Source organism: Haliaeetus leucocephalus, unplaced genomic scaffold (genome assembly GCF_000737465.1).
Source record: "Haliaeetus leucocephalus isolate CR32 unplaced genomic scaffold, Haliaeetus_leucocephalus-4.0 Scaffold206, whole genome shotgun sequence".
Classification (NCBI taxonomy): Eukaryota; Metazoa; Chordata; class Aves; order Accipitriformes; family Accipitridae; genus Haliaeetus; species Haliaeetus leucocephalus.
Window position 1 is genome coordinate 7,149,080 of NW_010972642.1, and position 18,614 is coordinate 7,167,693.

The window sequence follows — 18,614 nt, forward strand, 5'->3', positions numbered from 1 at the left end:
TCTTCTTGCCTGTCATCCCATCATCCTAAAGTTCTAGCTCATGCTGCCATTAAAGCCCAAGTCTATGTTTTAGGTTCCTCAGTAAAAGTTATTTGGTTTAGAGACAGGCACCCACTGACTTGTTGTTTGCTGGCTCTAGAGAAGAAGGGGGAAAAAAAAGAAAAACCCAAACCAGGTTGTTTCAATATGTTGGCATATAAATAGACATAGGAATCTAGTTTAATATACCCAACCTTGAAAAACTGCCAGCCATAACAAATGCTATTACACAGCAGCAAGTCTGCGTGCTGGAGGACACTCCAGGGAGCTATCTATTAGACTCCTATTCAGGGAAAAGTTTGACTGATGGCCCCATTTCTGATAGTATTTTCCTCTGTCCTGCATATAAATAGTTATGATAGTTAAACTGTTATTCTCAGCTGCAATAGGCATACTTTTAGAATTTTTTGTGTGCATTTATAAATAAGTTCTTGGAGGAAGATAGCTGTGGAATGCTCTAAGAGCTCCTTAGCACATCCTCTACCTTTCTCCTCTCCTGTCCTTTCACTCCCAACTCAGAGTTAACTAACATGCTAAACTTTACATTTGGTGGGTGTTTTTTCTTAATGAAAAAAATATTGCTAGCATGTTTCATTACCCTAAAGGTCTTTGTCTGGAAGCGTTACTACCACATGTGGTAACAAAGTATCAGCAAAACCCAGCTTATTTCCCTTATATGAGAGCTATGATGGTCATGCACATAGCCCTCATCTACACCCAGATAGAAGTTAAATAGGGCCTCTTCTCTAGAGCATTAGCCATCACAGCACTTGTGAGATGTACGAGGATGAGGGTCTAACCCAGAATGGCTATTATCCAAAAGCTTTTTCCAGAGGCATCACTTAATTTTGAAAATATTTGGAGAGCACATACACTAGAATTCACCAGCAGGACTCCCAAAGGTTGATGGTTGATTTCTCCACCACACTTTGTGTACCAGGTTATCAATGCAGATACCTACCCAGGAGAAATGCTTCTGTATAACTAGTTTATAACATCCGTAATCACAATAAATTAAACCTATACAGAGGCAGAATAAAGGGGGATGAGAGAGGGGCAGAAAAAAACACATTGAAGAGCCGGGAGGGGATGCTGGGAGAAGGAACATCTTCACAGGTCAGAGATCCTCCAGCACACCCAGTAAACCCTCTGCAAGAGCTAGCCTTCATGGGTTTTCCTCCACTGCTTTCCTGTTACTTCCCCCCTCCCCATTTACGTTTTGTGCCAACAAGTTCTAATTAATTCCTTTTGCTTTCAAGTTGCTGTCTGATACTTCCCTTTGATGTCCATACTCCTTACCTTGCAAAAATTGGCAGCTAAGCATTCCTTAGTCACCTTTCTGTGCCATTCATAGCACTCTCTGAAGCCATGCACTTCTCCGTTATCTTTTCCAGCCTGTTGAGTCTGTTTAATCTCTCCCTGTACAGAGCCAGACCGACCCCTGGATCCTGTAATGCTCCTCTGTACTTCTAAATCCTTTTCAGAATGACTGTGTGCAGGGGGGGAAGAAGTAAATCAAACCCCCACAGACTATTAAAAAAATTGGTTCCTCAGGTTTGTACAGTAAAGCATGTTTTATTCTTTACCCCTTCAGACATTGACACCTTGTTTTGTATTTTTCATGGCCACAAGTCTGCTCCAGTGGCCCTACAATATTTCAGTGATAGTAGCTAAATTAAAGCCATCACTTGTGTACATAAAGGCACAGGTGTTCTCCCTTCTGTCCCAAGATGTCAATACAGTGAAGGTAGAAATTTATTGTCTTTATATACAAAAATGTTTATATACTACACATGTTGTACAGCAGACAAGAAAGTTGGCATTTGACTTGCCATTTTAAACAGATGTAGATAATACCGCCCTGCATCTTATCTCTTCCACTTTTTCCCCTTCCTCCTTTTCTCCTACTCTGTGTATAGAGCCTTTAAAACAGGAAACAAAAAGCATTTCCACCATGCATTTTGAAATGGAATTACCCTGATGTGCTCCTGCTCTCTGCCACACTGTACTTCCAACTAGATTTTTACTTAGCTGCACAGTGTGCAGTACACATGCAAACATATAGGCCTCTAGAAACTTAAACTTTCCAGTAAACAACATTAAAGCTCTCACTTTCATTTTAATTTAGCTTTCTTGTAATTCTGTGGATTGTGTTCATCTAGACTAGTGTCTCAGTGACTGGATTGCACCTCAGCAGGGTCAAGGTGAGGAAGACCATAGCCTTCTGCATAGAAGATAATACCTTTTCTGGTATAAAGAGTCACACCCCTGTTTCCCAGGCGCTCATGCTTCAGTGTCGTTCATTCCACCTGCAAGAGGTAAATAATAAGTACCATCATTGCATCTCACGTTGTTGTCTCAGAGGGTATGGAGGAAGGGGGACTGACTTTGAAAAAGAAGCTGTCAATACAGGAGGTCACAAGTCACTTATATAGACAAGTGTCCGTAAGGGTTTGCCCAAATACCATAGCTTATTTCTGTGTAGTTTTTTTTACCATTCTTTAGTGTACCAAGAGGGCTGTTCTACTGAGTCAACGCAGCACACTGACACAGGGATTAAGGTCTTCAGCCAAGTTTACAGCCTGGGCTCTGAAGCTTAACATAAGGCTGCCACATATCAGAGCCAGGCAACTGCGGCTGGAAACCCTTTCTGAAAGTGGCCTAAGTGAAAGTGAGAGATTTCTAGGACTGAGTGTCCTCAGCTGGATTGTTTGTTGTTACCTAGCTCTTTTCTTCCTCTCTGGCTCTCTTCATAAATCTCAAGAAACTCCTCTTGGCAGCTCAGTGATGATGATATTGACAGATGCTTTACTATAATTTTTGCCATGCCCTTCAGAGGCAGTTGGAGTATCCAAGAGCACTCTGTGCTTCCCACGTATCCTGACGAGGAAGGAGCAGATAAACCCCCGGGGCTCTTCTAACTCCACTTCTGACACACATTCTGTGGATAAATGTGCACTTCAGTGATAAAAGCATTAAGAAAATACAGTAAGAGCTTTCTACAAAACCTGCCAGTTCTGCCTATGATTGAAGATAGTCTAGCAAGTCAATAAAGTTAGTGGGAAATGGTTTTCCAATATTTGGTTTTCTTTTTTTTTTTTTTAACTGGTTTCCCCTCCGCCCCCTGGTATTACTGGACTTGCTGGAAGTTTGAATATCCTGATATCACTGGCAAGAGCACAGCCACTGCAGCCACTAAAAAGGCACACATTTAGTTGGCCAAAACAAATGGCTCTGATAAAAAGCTCAACCCTACACAGGGCAGATTTAATTTTTTTTTTTTTTTTTAGAACCCAATCCCATCAGTTTGATCATTTCTTAAGGTCTGGCATGGAGGCTGGTACAAGCCTGCAGGAGTTCTTGAAGTGTACAGGGTCACAAGTCAGTCCTGTCACCTTAGCCTCAGAGATGCAGGCAGCAGACACAAGCTAGGCAGCATAAAGGAGTACGCTGCTGGGCCTTAGAGGAACGCAGACTTGCTTGCAAATTTGCTCTGAGCTATGCTTTGAATCAATGCCTGGAAAACAGATAAACAGATACCAGGTTGATCAAGTACCTAGGCTAACGGGCCTACCAACTTCAAATGCTCATTCACTACTGAGGAAGAAATGTAATTAACTTTTTTTTAATTGACCTTGCAAACAGCCCTTGACAAGAGTTATGAAATATTATGCTTTTGTGTATGCACTCGCTGGTTCTCCAGAAGCACAGGAGGAGAGCAAGCTTAGCTTGTAGCTACATGCACACACAGTGCAGTCAGATTCAACACTTGTTAAATAAGAGACCAAATCAACAGGGAAGTATTTGGAAGCATCTGAGTGGTTATAACAGAGCAGGAGGAGAGAAAACAAGATCACTAATGAGAACTGTATGTCCCTTTAGTACCAAGCATAATAGGGTTGTTTGCCTCCCAAGGCAGCAGTTTTTGAAGTCATACCCTCTGTAGAGCAGCTTAAATTCTGTTTAAGTGTGCTTCCTCCCACACCAACTTTTATGAGCTTTCTGTTCAGATTGGATGCTGACACCACGCCGCGTCTCTGCGTACCTGCACGGGATGCTGAGAGCTCAGAGTGGGGAGAGCTGAGCCCTTCTGCTGGGTAGAAATCCTTCAAATCCAGAAGGGAGATGAGGAACATTTGCCTCCTGAGGAAGGTGCTGCAGTGTGAACAGCACTGCGCAGATGGAATCGTGACCCGCGGTGGAAAAGAGCTTGGCCAAGCTGAGTTATGGGGAGGGTACCCTTCCTCTAGGAGAGCTGGCCTTAAAAAAAACCAGAGACCTCTTCCACCGCAGTCTAGGTTGAAGAGCAATGAGTTAATCACATCATCGCTTTGCACAAGGGTGGGGCAAGGGCTCCTGCACGTACTCGGCACTGCTGGACGACGCGGGCCCTGGGCTTGCAGCGGAGGACAGCAGGGAATGGCAGTGCAGGCATGGCTACGGCAGTCTGCAAGGGAGTAAAGCCCAGCAGGCTGAGCCACAAGAGCTTGTCTGTAGGTTCATTTTAAAAAGAAGTTTTGCATTCAGGGTGACACCCCTATTCAGGTCATTACGGCACCTCGCGCCTGCAGTGACTTTGAGCTCACGCAGCGATGAGCAGCTCGGCTGAGACAAGCCCGCTCCAGCGCTGGCAAGAGCCTTGCCTATGTTTCCAGGCCAGGCTAACCAGCCCTGGAGCTGCTGTGCTAATGATGCCCCCGCAGTCACTGGCTCTACTGCACTTTCCCGAATAGAGAAAGCATCCCCACCTCCCGTTGCTTATTACTTCGGGGGACCTATTTTTATCTCAGTGGTGTGATGTCTTGGAGCACCAGCCAGGGTGCCCATGGGAAGAGGAGGAAAGCACACACTGCATGCCAACACCCTGGCTACAGCACAAGTCTGCCAGCAGAGCCGGTAGCGCGTCCCCTCCTGAACAGACTGCTTTTTAAAGCCGTGAGCAACGGCATTCTCCAATTTGTTGCCAGAGCTAGCATCACCCAGTAACTCAGGGGCACTTCAGCCTTTTCATCAGTCTTCCTCCAACACTGTCACAGCATCAGAGGCGGAGAAACATTTAAATGCTTAATAGGCAGGAGGAGGCACATCAGTAGGACGGGGCTGTTTGCTGTGCTTTAAAAGCAGCAGAAGCTGACAGAGCGCTTCACCCGAGACCACAGCTCTGGTACATGCATAAGAGATTAAGTAACCGTCCCTGCCCTGAGAAATTCAGTCCAAAACATGAAAAATAAAAAATAATAAAACAATACCTCATTCCAAGGATAGTAAGGGAGAGAGAGCAGATTAAGCACCATACCCAAGCGCACAGGAAACCTGCAGCATCAGTGTTGGTGGACCCCTGGCTCTTCCACGTGAACTCACTGTTTCTAGCTACAACAGAGTCTTTCTTCCCGTGGTTCTGCTCACTAGCCTCCCTCCCCTCTCCCTGTGTGTACACGCACACTCTTCCCAGGACAAAATCCAGAGAGCTGTGTCCACTTGCACCGAGATGTTAGGAGACTCAGACTTTGTTACCAGGCTCTGCCCAAAGCCGTTCCTAAACTGAACCAGCTCCACCACCTTCTGCAAACCCAGCGCTGCAGGCTCTGGCACACGACAGCTCCACAGAGTCCCGCAGCTCCCCTGCGCCCGCGCCTCCCCCGTTAGCTTCGTGGGCAGCTTCGCTGGCTGCCCCTGTGCTGAGGTCTCCGGTGCACTGCCACTGCCCTGCAGGACGCTCTGTTCAGCGCCTGAGGAGAGGCACAGCACGCTTAGAGACAGTTTAATACAAAACTCAGAAACAGTCAGCATGGCCAAGCACTTCCCGCAATAGGAAGGCAATCATACAAAGGTCAGATAAAGGAGCCAATGGTCAGTATCTGGCTCAAAGAGCCCTCAGGGCTTTGAACCTTTTGTACAAAGCCACGTGTAAAAACTGCTTGCAATGCTACAGCCTCCACCTCTGGGAAAGATTTACAGCTACAGAGCTGAGCAATTCCCCGCATAAACTGCCTGACCTACAGTAAATCCATGAAAGTTGTTACAGCCTTCAGAGAGTCAGTGGTCAGCAGCCAGTTTTGTCAGATCCAAGTGTATGGAACATCTCTAGCCAGCTCCCAGCTTATTTGTGGGGATGGTCTGGCTACCATACCAGTGATGACTTGTTTTGTTAACTGGTTTTGGTTTAGAAGAAAGTTCTCCCTTAGTCAGCACCTGTACTAACATTTCTGTTAGGTCAGTGTGGGACTATGAATGATGCCACAAGGGAGAAAGACCAGCAGCTGCAGCACAAAGCAGGAGAGTCCAAGTGCTCATCTGACCTGAGAGTGGAGCATTTTCCACAATGTGCTCTTTTCTTTAATATATACTTTAATTTCCTGCTCATAACTACAGCACACTTTGTTCAGGATATAGAAAAAAAATTAGATTTATTCCTGTTAGCAGAAGTCCTCCATTTTCTGCTGGCAGCAATAGAATAAAATATAGGATGGACAGAAACATGAAAACTCTGTCCAGGATTAGGTTTTTCCTCTTTCTTAAGAAATGCTGTGGGACAATCACAACTATTCACTAAACAGAGAATTACATACTTGGCATACATGTGCACATGCAGGGAAGGAGGAGGAATAAAGCTCTGGAAGACAAAGGTTTTGCATCAGCAGTTTCCCAGTGCAACTACTTGAGCCAAAGCAAAACATTTCTTTAGAATGACAAATCAGTTTATTTAGCATGGAAAAAAGACTTGAAGCTATCTGGTGGCTTCTTGAAATCTCTCAAATCCCATCAGATTAAACAAGCTAAAGTGGTGGATTTCTCCATTTGCCAATGAAACTATGAAGCCAAATTCACCTTGACTTGAGGGGCCTCAACAGGAAAGAAACTTCTGGGGAAAAAAGGAGAGAGAGAGCTGGTACGGGGAAGTAGTATGGCAATGCTGTGTTCACATGGAGCACCTCAAACAGGTTTGCTCCCCTCATTTCTCTGCATGAGGGCCTCCCCCAGTTTAAGAACAGGGGCCCTCTTCTTTTTGTAAGATATCATCACTTTCATGCAATCAGTCTTTATTCACTAACATACGCTACTCTTTCTCCAACACTTTCTCTGGTGAAATTTATCCTGCAGAGTCCTGAATGTGGTGCTAAATATATCTAGATACACAGACACACAAGTTCAGTTTACAGCATTATCCCAAACTATTCTCCCCATCAAAGTGTGGGGCTGGTAGGCATTTTCACAAGTAGATGGTTTTTACTGAGAAAAGTATCTGTCCAAAGATTATAGTCAATTTGAGAGCCAGAAGTGCTAAATGCAAGTCTTATGCTTCTGAAACTCCCATTCTCATTTCAGCTAAACTTTGTTTAGTGGCAAGGCATGAGGAAGAGGAGGAAGTGGAGACTTCCTGCAGGAAATCACCTGGATTTTTTTGTCCTCCCTCTTAAGTTGCCTCAGAAAGTCTACCAGACAAAACCTCAATGCACTTGGGATCTTTTATACAAAGGGATTATATTCAAGACTCATCTCACTCAGACAAAGAAAACTTACCTTTCATCAGCAGTCTTATCCAGTACAAGAAAATCCTCACCCTTGAATAGACCCCTGGTTTCTTTGGGCTGGCACAGCCAACACCCCAGCTGACAATGCCATAAAGAGCAAATGCTCAATTTTCCTTGTTGCAAACCAAGGGGCCACCAGAACCACCCTGGGAACCGAAAGAGAGAGGACTCGCAGTTATCCCGTTTGGCCTCTGCACTGCTGTGGGTAAGAAGAGAGCTGTCACAGATCAGATTTGCCCAAGAAAAAGCCTCCTGCAGGATCAGAGCATGCAGCCATTGGTGCAACTCAGCCCTAGCCTGCAATGGAGTGATTTAAAGGCTTGCTTATCAACATGAAGACTGAGCACAGGCTGCAGACAAAATATGACTGAGTAGTGCACTTTAGCGTTAAACGTAATTTATTAGTCTGCCATAAGATTGCAGTATTGAGCAGAACCCGCATTTTGGCTTGACAGTGCCTCAGTCAGAATTACTTTGCCTTTTATTTACTCAGCTGTTCTTACCTGCTTGCCTCATGTTTTCAGGGAGATTAGTTGTATTGAGAGCACTGTTCAAGAACCAAGAGTTTTATAAAAACAATAGAAGTCATCATAGTTTTTCTTGAGAAAAAAGTGCCATGAAAAAGAGTTCCAAGCAAGCTACAATGGGAAGTGTTTCACTGGGATAAGGTATGGGACTTGGGAAGTGCAAGGGAAGAACATCCTCTCTTCCACAGGTCTCATGAAAATTACAGTCCAGAGAAACATTACTAAACTCTGTGGTCCCGCTTCCAAGCAACACTGCACATTGCATATATCTCCCATACAGATCAACTGCATCTATTGCTCTTGTAAGTACTGTCCGCTCCAGGGAAAGCAAGTTGTTGGAGCTTTTAACTGTCACTTGCTACATGCCGTTTTCTCCTCTGTTCTCCCCAGTCCCTTTCCCTAGATGATCTACAGACATCCATGTGCAGACATCTTCACGAGCGCTCACCTTTAGTTTTACCTTATCTGACAGGAGTCCCAGCCTCCTGCAGAAACAATGCCAGCACAAAGCATCCTGGCTGTGATCCCTCCAGGGTGACTGAAGTAGTAATTTCTCTCACAGATTTCATTTTCAAGTACAGGCACTTATGTCTGCTGCAACTGCCTAGCTCGGCTCCCATCTGCTTGGGAAACCAATCTGAGGTTAGTTCTGGGCAGAGGAAGAAAATATGAGATGGAAATGTGAGTTCTGCTCATAACAGGCAAACATGCAATATCAGAAGAGCCACCTTCTTTGATGATCCCTCATCCAGACATAGCACAGAGGGAAGAAGAAGATGCTATCTCTGTGCTGTTGGGCAGACATACTGGCCTCAGCAGCGTTGTACTCCAGAGGTATGTCTAGCTGCACCAGGGCAATGTTGGAGTCATAGCTCAGCATGTCAAAGTGGGGATGCACCACAATGGTTTTCACCTGCCTCACCTGTGACCAGGGCAGAGAAGGAACAAGCTGCCCTCTAAGTGCATCCTGAAGGCATACTTGTAAAGGGAGAGGGCAAAAATCCCACAAGCAATGACCAATGAAAAGAAACAAGGTGCGAAGACTTTGAAGACAAATCCCCCACTTCTCCATTTTTCAGTTGAGAAGATTGCTGGGACAGATTATATAGACCTCCTGAGCCTAGAGTGAAGGCTGACTGCTTCATTGTGCAAACACAAGCCACTAAGCTTTTGCAGAAGACTAGGGCGAGTCACTTGTGCTTCTTTTCCGCATGTATTTCTTCCTCTTCCCCATTAGGAAGAAAGAGTCAGCAAGCTTTTTATAGACAGATATATTGCTCAACACTAAGAGAGTAAGATGCTGAGGACACTCAGTCATCTCTGTTAGATTTTAGGACTTTTTACTGCTAGTAGTAAGAACCGGATATAAAACATACTTCTATAAACTGCAAGTTAGCTGAAAGAGACCAGAGTTACTGGATTTCTTTTCTCATTCCTCAACCTGTGCTACATATCAGTCATTTTGCCTTGCTGTCAACATTGTTTTAACTATGCATCTAGATCTGTTTTGAGAAATATTGTAGGGGCAAGTACACCAAAGTAAACATTTTTAATGGTATTGCTTGGTTTTCACCTGTTCTGTTGACTCTCTCAGGGCTCTGTCATGGTCTTCTACTGTCACAGTCCAGTGCAAGGGTTTATTGGATCTGTATAATGAAAGCAAACATATTGGAGCTACTTACAGTCAGCCATACAGCTTCCTTATTCAGCAGTCATACATTCCTTCTGGCTCTTCTCTAATTAGTCACTTACTCCCAGGACTGCTGAGCAAGAGTTTCTCACCGCAACAAATGTGTTGCGTCAGTTCTGGCTTTGCTACAGCTCTGATAGCAGATAGTCCAATTAACTTTAATGGATCTTCTGCAAACGAGACCAAACTGTTGCCATCTCTAAAATCACTGATCATGGAGGAAGGGCAGAAGGAAGGTGCGATACAGGACACGAAGGTGTGAATATAATTTATAGCTCTCCATCTGTTTGCGCCCCAGCCTGAAGGAGCAGGGGGAGCACGCAGCATGGGGAGAGGAGCAGAGGTGGCCTGGGGACGTGCTGGTCACACTCACAGCTGCACACAGCGGGTGGCTGTCAGCAGCCACGTAGGGCTGATGGCAGCCGCATTGCACTGGTACTCTCCAAGAAGCTTCAGGGCGGCGTGCCATGGCCAGCAGCGAGGACAGGCCTCCTCGGCCCCACTAACACGCTTGAACAGCCACTGGGGAGTAACCGGGGGAAGGCCACAGGTGTCTGCAAGAGAGCCAGAAAACTAGTCACGCTTTCACAGGCAAGTTTCTTGTTTTCCTAAATAACCTCACACAGTGGATACAGCAAGGCCAAAGATGCAGGAGAGACCAAATTTGTCTGCTCTGTCTGGAAGTCGTGGGGGAAGGAAAAACAGATACATGAAAGCTTGAATCCTAAGGAGGTGAGCACTTCAGAGAGCAAACGAGGCTCAGACGCTGAAAGCAGCTCCCTCCCATCCTCTACACTGTGTCCCTGCTCCCAATAGGAAGTGCATGCAACCAGAATGGAGAGGACGTACCACACGTATGGAGAATGAGAGATGGGACACCTGCCTATCACTTTTCATCCATGCAAGAAGTGCACAAAAGGGGACTTGAGGTCAGAAAGCATCTGCCTCACGGCATAATCCTCTTATATGTTAGAGGAAAGCTCTTCAGACCAGATCAACTGAACAGAATTCAATTTCTTTACTTAAGGGGACATCCTTCAGAGGCAACATTGGTGCAGTAGTTAATCCTGAATCTTCTCTTCCTGCCTCCTCTGCAGGAGAGGAAATAAGAGTTAGCTCTGACTTGGGTCAATAGCTCTGGCTTCTCCGCTCAAAAAGTCCCCACTCTGGAAGGGAAAAGTTATTCATCCCCTCAGGCAGCAGCTGGCACACATTCATGAAAGTAGCAACAACAGCAGAATAGCCCCCAGGATCAAGACTCTCTTCTAATGAGATTTTTCAAGGGGAATATCACACTGACAGAATTAACAAGGCTGCTTGTTTCAGGTAACAGGAGTTAGTCATCTCATTTCTCAGTGAGGGGAAAAAAAAACCAACCCCCAAAAAAACCCCACAACCTTGATTCATCTCCCTTATTCAGGGAAGGGAGCTCTGCCACAAGTAGCTATTCTGTTTTAAAGTTACCTTGACAGAATGTGGCAGAATTAGCCTAAAAAATAAGCTCAGGGGTCTAAGAATAGCTGCAGATGATGTGGACATTGTTAGACACAGCAAGCATCTCTCTACTTACCTGAATGAACAAAAGTGAGCCAGGCTCTAAACCCTCTGAAGCTGCTCTCCCCATCACTTTCAAAATGTACCAGCATGGTATTCCCTGAACTCAGCACTGGTTTGGGAGCTGACAATTCATGGAGGTTAGCTGTTGGAATGAACAAGAAGCTGTATTCTTAAGATGAGAAATATCATCCTGTAAGCACTTGCGGCTTTAGCTAATCTAGGTTTCTAAAAAAACCCCAAACCCTAGAGGCTTGGTGACTTTCTGATTATAACAAGAACTTTTGCAGAAGAGGGGCTTGCAAAGCAATGATAATCAGTGATATCAGTAAGCAATAGCAGCCAGAATTTATCTACTACAGTTATGCTACAGGTACACAAAAGTAATCCTAATTTTCTCATAGTGGAATTACAAGTAATCTTCAACAGACAGTGTGAATGCCCTCCATCGCACAAAAACCCCCACACTTGAGAATTATATTTGCCACTATTGAGGGGTGTGAGCAGAGTCTCTCTTGAATGGTTTACATATACAGGTTGAGGACCTAGAAAGCAGCTGCTGGACTTTTCTTCCTCTTGAGAGTGTTCAGTTTGCACATCTGGAAGTCCCATAATTGCAGCTGGATAGGAAGCTTGCACTTTACTCCAGAGGAGCTTTCCCGTAAGAATCTGAATTTCCGATGGCAAAGCTGTGCTGGAAAGTGTCTAGTGAAACACTCTGTGATGCTGAAAGCTCCCCCCGAAAGATTCCAGTTCCAAATTTGTCAGCCACCTTCCCCCCACTTAAATAGTCCTTTCCGATGGAAAACAGATTTCTTTTCAAGGGAACTGTAGTGTTAGTACTTATTCAGCATTTGGTAAACACATGCAACTAAATTACCACTACAAAATAGATGGAAAAAATAGAAGCAGTTTGCCAAAGATCACTTGTCAATGGCAAACCCAGGCCAGTTCAAGCCTCTTACCCAGATTATTTGGTGTCAAGAGCACCAGCCCTTCATCACTCTACTCTGTCTTTTGGTTGACATACAGGCCTGTAAAGAGGTGGCCAGAATTCAATTCAAACATCTTCACTTCTGAGCACCAGATTGCTTTTCACCTTAAGAATAGATATCAAGCTCTGCTAAAGTGAGTGTGGTGCCTGAAAGCTGTTTTTTTAAAAAAAGACGGGGTGTTACAACATGTTTTCATTTCATCCAAGTAGGAGGAACATCTGGAAATATAGTTGTTCAAAAAAAAGAACATTTATTTCACTAAAGTTAAAGATTTTTATATTGATAAAACTGAAGCAGATTTAAAGTGAGGAATTAAAAAATATTTCCTTCTGAAAGTGTAGGAAAGCGATGCCTCAGGCTAGCAATTTTTCATTAACGAAATTCCAATAGAATTAGTTCAATTCATAAAGAATTTGTATTCATTCCAGTAGAATGAACCCATCAACAACCGTTCTTTCACTCTGCCTTACTTTGAACATGTCTTTTTCAATGACACTTAGAGCAAGTTGCTCTTGCTCTCTCCTGTGAGAGAGACATAGAGTGGAGGCCTGATCCAGCAGCACACACTGGTGTGCGCTGCAGCAGAACGTGAGCCATGGTCCTATATCCAGCCCTGCAACACCAGCCAGCTCTCCATGAGAAAGCACAGCCTTGGATCAGGATGTGGGATCTCCTGTGCCAATGGTGCACTTGGCCGCATCATGATGGGCAAGGCAGGTAGGCAAGCCTCAAGGCTCCTGCAGAAGCCCTTACCATTGCCACCGAGCAACACGTTACCAGAGAGCATATTTTGGTGATAAAACATGCCTGTTTCCACAGGGATTTCTAATTTAAGTCTGAAACAATTAGTGCTCACCCAACTGGTTTTCTTCTTCTTCATCACCATAAACAGTAACTGCATCATAAGTGCAGCCCAGGCTAAGTTCCACAGCAAAGTCTTCAAACTCCAGCTGCAAAGTGGACAAGCAAGAGGGAAGCATCAAGACCAAAACACTTACCCTTCCTAACCACGGGCTGGAGAAAAGCTAGAATTTGTAAGAATTTGGGCATGAATCCCTTGGTGAGTGTGTCATGTTTTGCAACAAAACAGTCTGTTGGCAATCTCAGTCTGACTGCTCCTTCCTGTGCAAGGCTACAGACAGGTCTGCAGAGGGTGAAGCTGGCCTAAGCTTTACCTTAAGGCATTTCAGCCGTCATCTTTACTGCAACACTCAGTGCCTTTTACTTCTGAAGGGTCAGTGTCCCATACGGAGTGCCCTTCCAAGAGCTTTTCCTTCAAGCATGGAAAGTGGGTGATTTTTCATTTGTTTGGTTTTTAATCCAGACTGCAAGTTCTCACACCAACAGAGCAGCGGCAACCCAAGCAACAGTCTGCACACCATTCAAGCATCCCTAGGTTTAACACTGTTTTTCCACCCCTTAGCCAAGGCAGCAGGGGAGGAGAGATGTTGCTGCTTTGAACAATGTAAATGGCAACGTGACTCATCATGGGCTGGGGTGAGCTCGGCGGGATGCTTGCTGCACACAAGTAGCAACAGGCAATAAAAATAAAGAGATGCTGGTACTATGAGTGGGAACTATTATCAGACAGCCCACGCGCAATGAGAAGCAGACACCTTGGTATGGGGCTAAGGAGTAGCTTGGGGGGGTTTGATGCTGCCTTGAGGAAAAGGCTATATTGTTTACAACATGCTCTCTACCTTCCCTTTACCCTCAAATCTGTGCTGGGCTTCAAGATAAAGCTATCCTGAGATGAGATTGGTGCCTACAGACTCAAGCACTTACAACAGTCACAGCCCCTCCATACATGAGTTCAGAGGTGATGTCTAGTTGACAAAATATGCCCTGCAAAGAATCAGTGACCTGGAAACCTTACAATTTACAGTCTTGCGTGTCACAGATGTTTCTGGCAGGATTTTATTGAATCGCTCCTCCGAACAGTTCTTAGTGCAGAGGTTTAAGTGCAGTTTCTCCTTTTATTACCTTTACGACATACTCTGCTGGACCTTCAATGAGCCAGTGGCACTTTGTGTTCCTGGGATACAAGCCAGGCTAATTAGCAGTATCAATCTTGCCCTCTTCCACTAACACTGTGACACTTTCACAGCCCAAGCCTGCAATACTCAGACGAGAAAGGAGACAATTTAACAGACGGGATTATACGGTACTTTTAATAAACCCAAATCAACAACTTGATTTTTAAGGAACCCAGGCACACTAAGGATAGTTGTTATTTTTAAGGGTGTCAGGAAGGAGAGGAAAGGAGTTTCTACAGCGTCAGTGAAGTCACCTGCTTCAGGGTCCTTATGGAGGGCCATGAAGGTGAGCTCAAAGTTTCAGCCAGCGTTGCTCCCATTGGAAACAAACTTAACAGTGACCTGGTCCAGCTCTGCCAGCAGAGGGGCTGGGAACACATCCCCGCAGGCTTTACCCGAGGGAGACAAGGAGCTGGTGGAAGGGTGGGCTGAACATACATTTATGCAGGCAAATCTCACAGCGGTTCATTAGGCTAGATCCCATAGGGAAGGTCTCATCTCACTGAGTGGAGAGACTATTTGGCTTTCATTATGTATAAAATATTTGGAGGCGGTACAGAGAAATTGAGGAGATGGGACTTCAACCAAAACAACCACATGAACAACCAAATATTCCTCAAGGATGAATTGCATGACTAAGGATTAACATTATTACCAACACATCACCATTAGTGCTAAGTTAGAGTGCAGAGGCAGCCAGTATTTGCAGGAAATATTTATTCTCTATCAGTTCAGTTTTAAGCATACCTTTGCGAGGGACAACTGGCCACGTTTCTTTTAGTCTCACCTAACTCACCTAACCTAACTGTACAGCTACCCAGGAATCTGCATGCTTGTTGCACCATATAACCAATTTTGAACCAAGGAAGAGCCAGCCTTTGAGCTGTGTCTCCAATGCATGCAATACTTGCTGCTATGCTAACACATCAGAAACTCATCTGGACACACACCAGCTAAGCAAGGCTAAGCACTCAGTTTATTCTGCTACCCAGGGTCCGTAGAGTGAAATGGGTATGTTGGAGACAAGGCAGAGGTAGCACAGAATTATGTACAGTTGAAAGACATTTTTGAGACACCCATTGCACTGCACTAGATGCCAGCACAAATATGAAGATGTCCCTCAGTCCCACCTGCCCTCCTCCATTTGGGTGTCATGTTTAGCTTTTTAGATTCATAGTGCAAAACCCAAAAGGTTTCTCAAAAGCCAGCTAGATTTGCTGTTCTTCATGACAATGAATGACAAGAAATTATACCCAGTAACCCTCATTCCTCCAAGGCACCCAAGACTTACTGATCCAGCTCTTTTCCATTCCAATAGAGGGACACATAGTCACGGTCACATCCAACTTCGTACTCTACATCTAATTTGGTGAAGTGTATCAAGATGATTTTGTCTTCCAGCACTGTTATATTCCAGGTGCACAGGCTAGAAGCAAGCAATAGTAAAGGCATGTATTTGCATGGCTGAGCTTAGCCCGCATCAGCTCCATCGCAGGCTGGGAGTCTCCAGCGACTGCTTTCCTGCAAGCACGCACCAGAAGCTGACAACTGATGTCACCAGCTCCACGTGGTAAATTTTATCATCTTTCCTCTTGGCACAAGCCATCTGGGAAGACAGTTACCAATAGCGGAGGACTGCTGTGAATTTACTCAGCACTAGGTGGGGACTGATGCTTTCTTACAGCAGCAATAGCTTTGTGCTGTGCGACTGACCCACCGCCAGCCCAGTCCATCTCATTCCCCTGCCTCCTGCAGGAGCTGAAAGCTTCTTTGTGTGAGCTGACATTGATAAGGCTAGACCAAAGGATAAAGGGTACAACAGATCTCTAGCCAGCCGCAGCCATTTCATGAGCATGGCTCACACAGAATCTGTATTACAAATAGGCTCTGTGTCCTCCTGCCTTCCCCCACAGCGTTATCCTGCCCAGCAAGCGTAGCTGGGGATTGGCATTGCAGGGAACACGCAGCAACTGTCATCCAGACACTGCTGAGAGTGGTGCCTGGGCCAGTGGTGGTTGGAGCTTCTGAGCCCTGGGAAACACTTCAGTGGGTGCCCTGAGGAAAATTCAGTGTTTGGCTACTACAGCCAAACTACAGTTGCCTGTTGGCAGGGTACTTACCCTCCAAAGCCTGGGGGTACCAAATGCAGCCACTAGAAAGAACTGGACACCTTGGGAACTGCACTCCACTGGCACAGGGAGAGGGCCTGGCACAGCACCTAGGGAGAGAAAATTGTTGTGTGGGGTATTGCAGCACAGGCACTATCAGTCAAGGCATGGGCTACAGCACTGCAGTTGTTTCAAACACAAAGTGCTTGACATGCAGCTGAGAGAAGCCTCAGATGAGAGCACACAATTTCTTTCCCAAAGTCCTACTTAAAAATCCCCAAACTTTTGGGAGTTGTCCCGCCAGCACGGTGGGCTTGCATCCATTCAGCCTGTTAAGAGCTGACGTGGCTACTCCAAGCTTGTTTTTAATGAAGCACCACTTTTATGTCGGCCTTCCCTTCATCTTCTAGGGGCATTTGGTCCGTGTGAATCCCAATAGCTCTGCTTTGCAAAGGGTAATGCACCCACTTTGTAGCCACGTGGCTTCTGCTCCTTGCAGATACTGCTCCCAATTAAAAGGCACCTTCTTAGCTGCAGACAGTCCCCCTTTGAAAGCATAATCATTAAGGATCCCTAGCAAAGCCATAATAGGTTGGGTATCAGTTAGTACCAACACCTCAACTTTGATGGCTATGACAGAAATAACACCATCTCTTTAATAACTTGTATTAGCTCTGTCATAAACTGTCCAGAAAAATACAAGTGGCCATCGGGGAGTCGCTAGACCTGTGCCTAGCTATAAAAGGCACTTCTGATAAGCCACTAAAACTGCGGCACTTACTACAGCGCCTCTCTTCCCATACACATTCAAAGGTGTATTTGATGAGGAGATAACCCCTGATAGAGCCTGCACACCATTTCAGGAGCACAACAGCAGTTCAGATCTCGAGCTGGCAAGCACTCAAAGCAGGCTTTTATTAGAGTAGGGCTGGTACGCAGCGCTCGAGGGACACCTTGCTGAGCTGGATGGGCTGCATTCAGCCAGAAAGAGGGCAGCTTGAGTAGCCTTCTGCTTTTCCTTCAGGGGATGCAAGGGTCAGACCTGCTATTATAACAGGGTTTCTGAAGGGGGACTTATCTGTTTAAACCTTTGGTTTTGCCATCCCAAATTGAAAGATAATATACCTTGCTGACGATGCAGCAGCTGGAAATTAAACAGAACTGCTGTTGGTGGAAGAGAGGGAGGCAGCAATAGCACGGCAATTTGGATCCCTATGGTGCTAAAGGGACAGGAGAGGAAAAAACCTCCCAGTACTCATACCTACCTGGTGTCATGTGCTGGGCAATGAAGTCCATGAATGCAGCCACCTGGGAGAAGATGCCTGGTGAGCCCCGGGCTGTGATGCTTCTCTTGAGGGTATCCCATCCCCTGGCACAACTGACCCCCCAGGACACCACAATGGCCAGAGTCCAGGTGCCACCAGCCCTCAGACATGCAAGGGGGCCTCCAGAGTCACCCTGTCCAAACTCCATTGGCGAAGAAAGGTGCCATTTATTCCTGTGCCAGCAGCCCCAACCTTTGACAGTGTTGCATGACTGGCCGGTTTTACTGCAGAAGCTAACACAGCCTTGCTTGCTTCTCCCCAGTCGCAGGGGCCTGGCACTATCCCTGCTCATTCAGCTGTTCTTGTTTAATCTAAAATGTGCCAGTCTAAGCTCTGTTGTTTCACTCCCCTGATCTGACTTGCAGTTTGGCAACCTGCCCTTCCCTGTACACAAACCCCTTTTTTTCATGAAGAATGTAAAGATGAAAGCCATTTCACTAACATCAGCTGCAGCACTGCTTTGAAAATCTTCACGCAAGGTATGACAGAGGGCAGGGAGCTTCACAAGCTACTTCTTGGTTAAAAAATTATCCATGCAAGTACACCCCAAGGAGACTAGTGACAGCCTGGTCAGCAGCCTTCCCTAGGGCAGGGCAAGACGGGTCCCACTCACACTGTTAGGACGAGAAGAGTTTGGCACTGAGCAAACTCCTTTATTGCCCAGTGGGACTGTCTGAGTGAAGGTATCAGAAGGCTTGAGTGGGTGTAAGGGGACATCAAGGGAGAGGTGGGAATTGCCTTCTTTCCAACCTCCTGGTAGCATTGCCCATGCCAGGCTCCCTTGCCCATTGCCTGGAGTCCCACCACT

At 45.7% G+C, this 18,614-nt stretch overlaps 1 protein-coding gene across 1 annotated transcript in view; it reads right to left on the bottom strand.

Moving 5' to 3' along the window:
- Positions 1–18,614, bottom strand: part of OVCH1 (ovochymase 1) — a 67,297-nt gene that overhangs the window by 34,464 nt on the left and 14,219 nt on the right. The window contains 18 exon segments of the mRNA XM_010566345.1: positions 2,761–2,905; positions 2,907–2,980; positions 4,406–4,486; positions 5,481–5,768; positions 7,561–7,770; positions 8,075–8,118; positions 8,559–8,747; positions 8,850–8,918; positions 8,920–9,020; positions 9,672–9,744; positions 10,162–10,342; positions 11,359–11,487; positions 13,194–13,287; positions 14,321–14,459; positions 15,665–15,799; positions 15,909–15,979; positions 16,494–16,591; positions 17,747–17,939. Of these exon segments, the coding sequence (XP_010564647.1) occupies positions 2,761–2,905; positions 2,907–2,980; positions 4,406–4,486; positions 5,481–5,768; positions 7,561–7,770; positions 8,075–8,118; positions 8,559–8,747; positions 8,850–8,918; positions 8,920–9,020; positions 9,672–9,744; positions 10,162–10,342; positions 11,359–11,487; positions 13,194–13,287; positions 14,321–14,459; positions 15,665–15,799; positions 15,909–15,979; positions 16,494–16,591; positions 17,747–17,939 (2,314 nt within the window).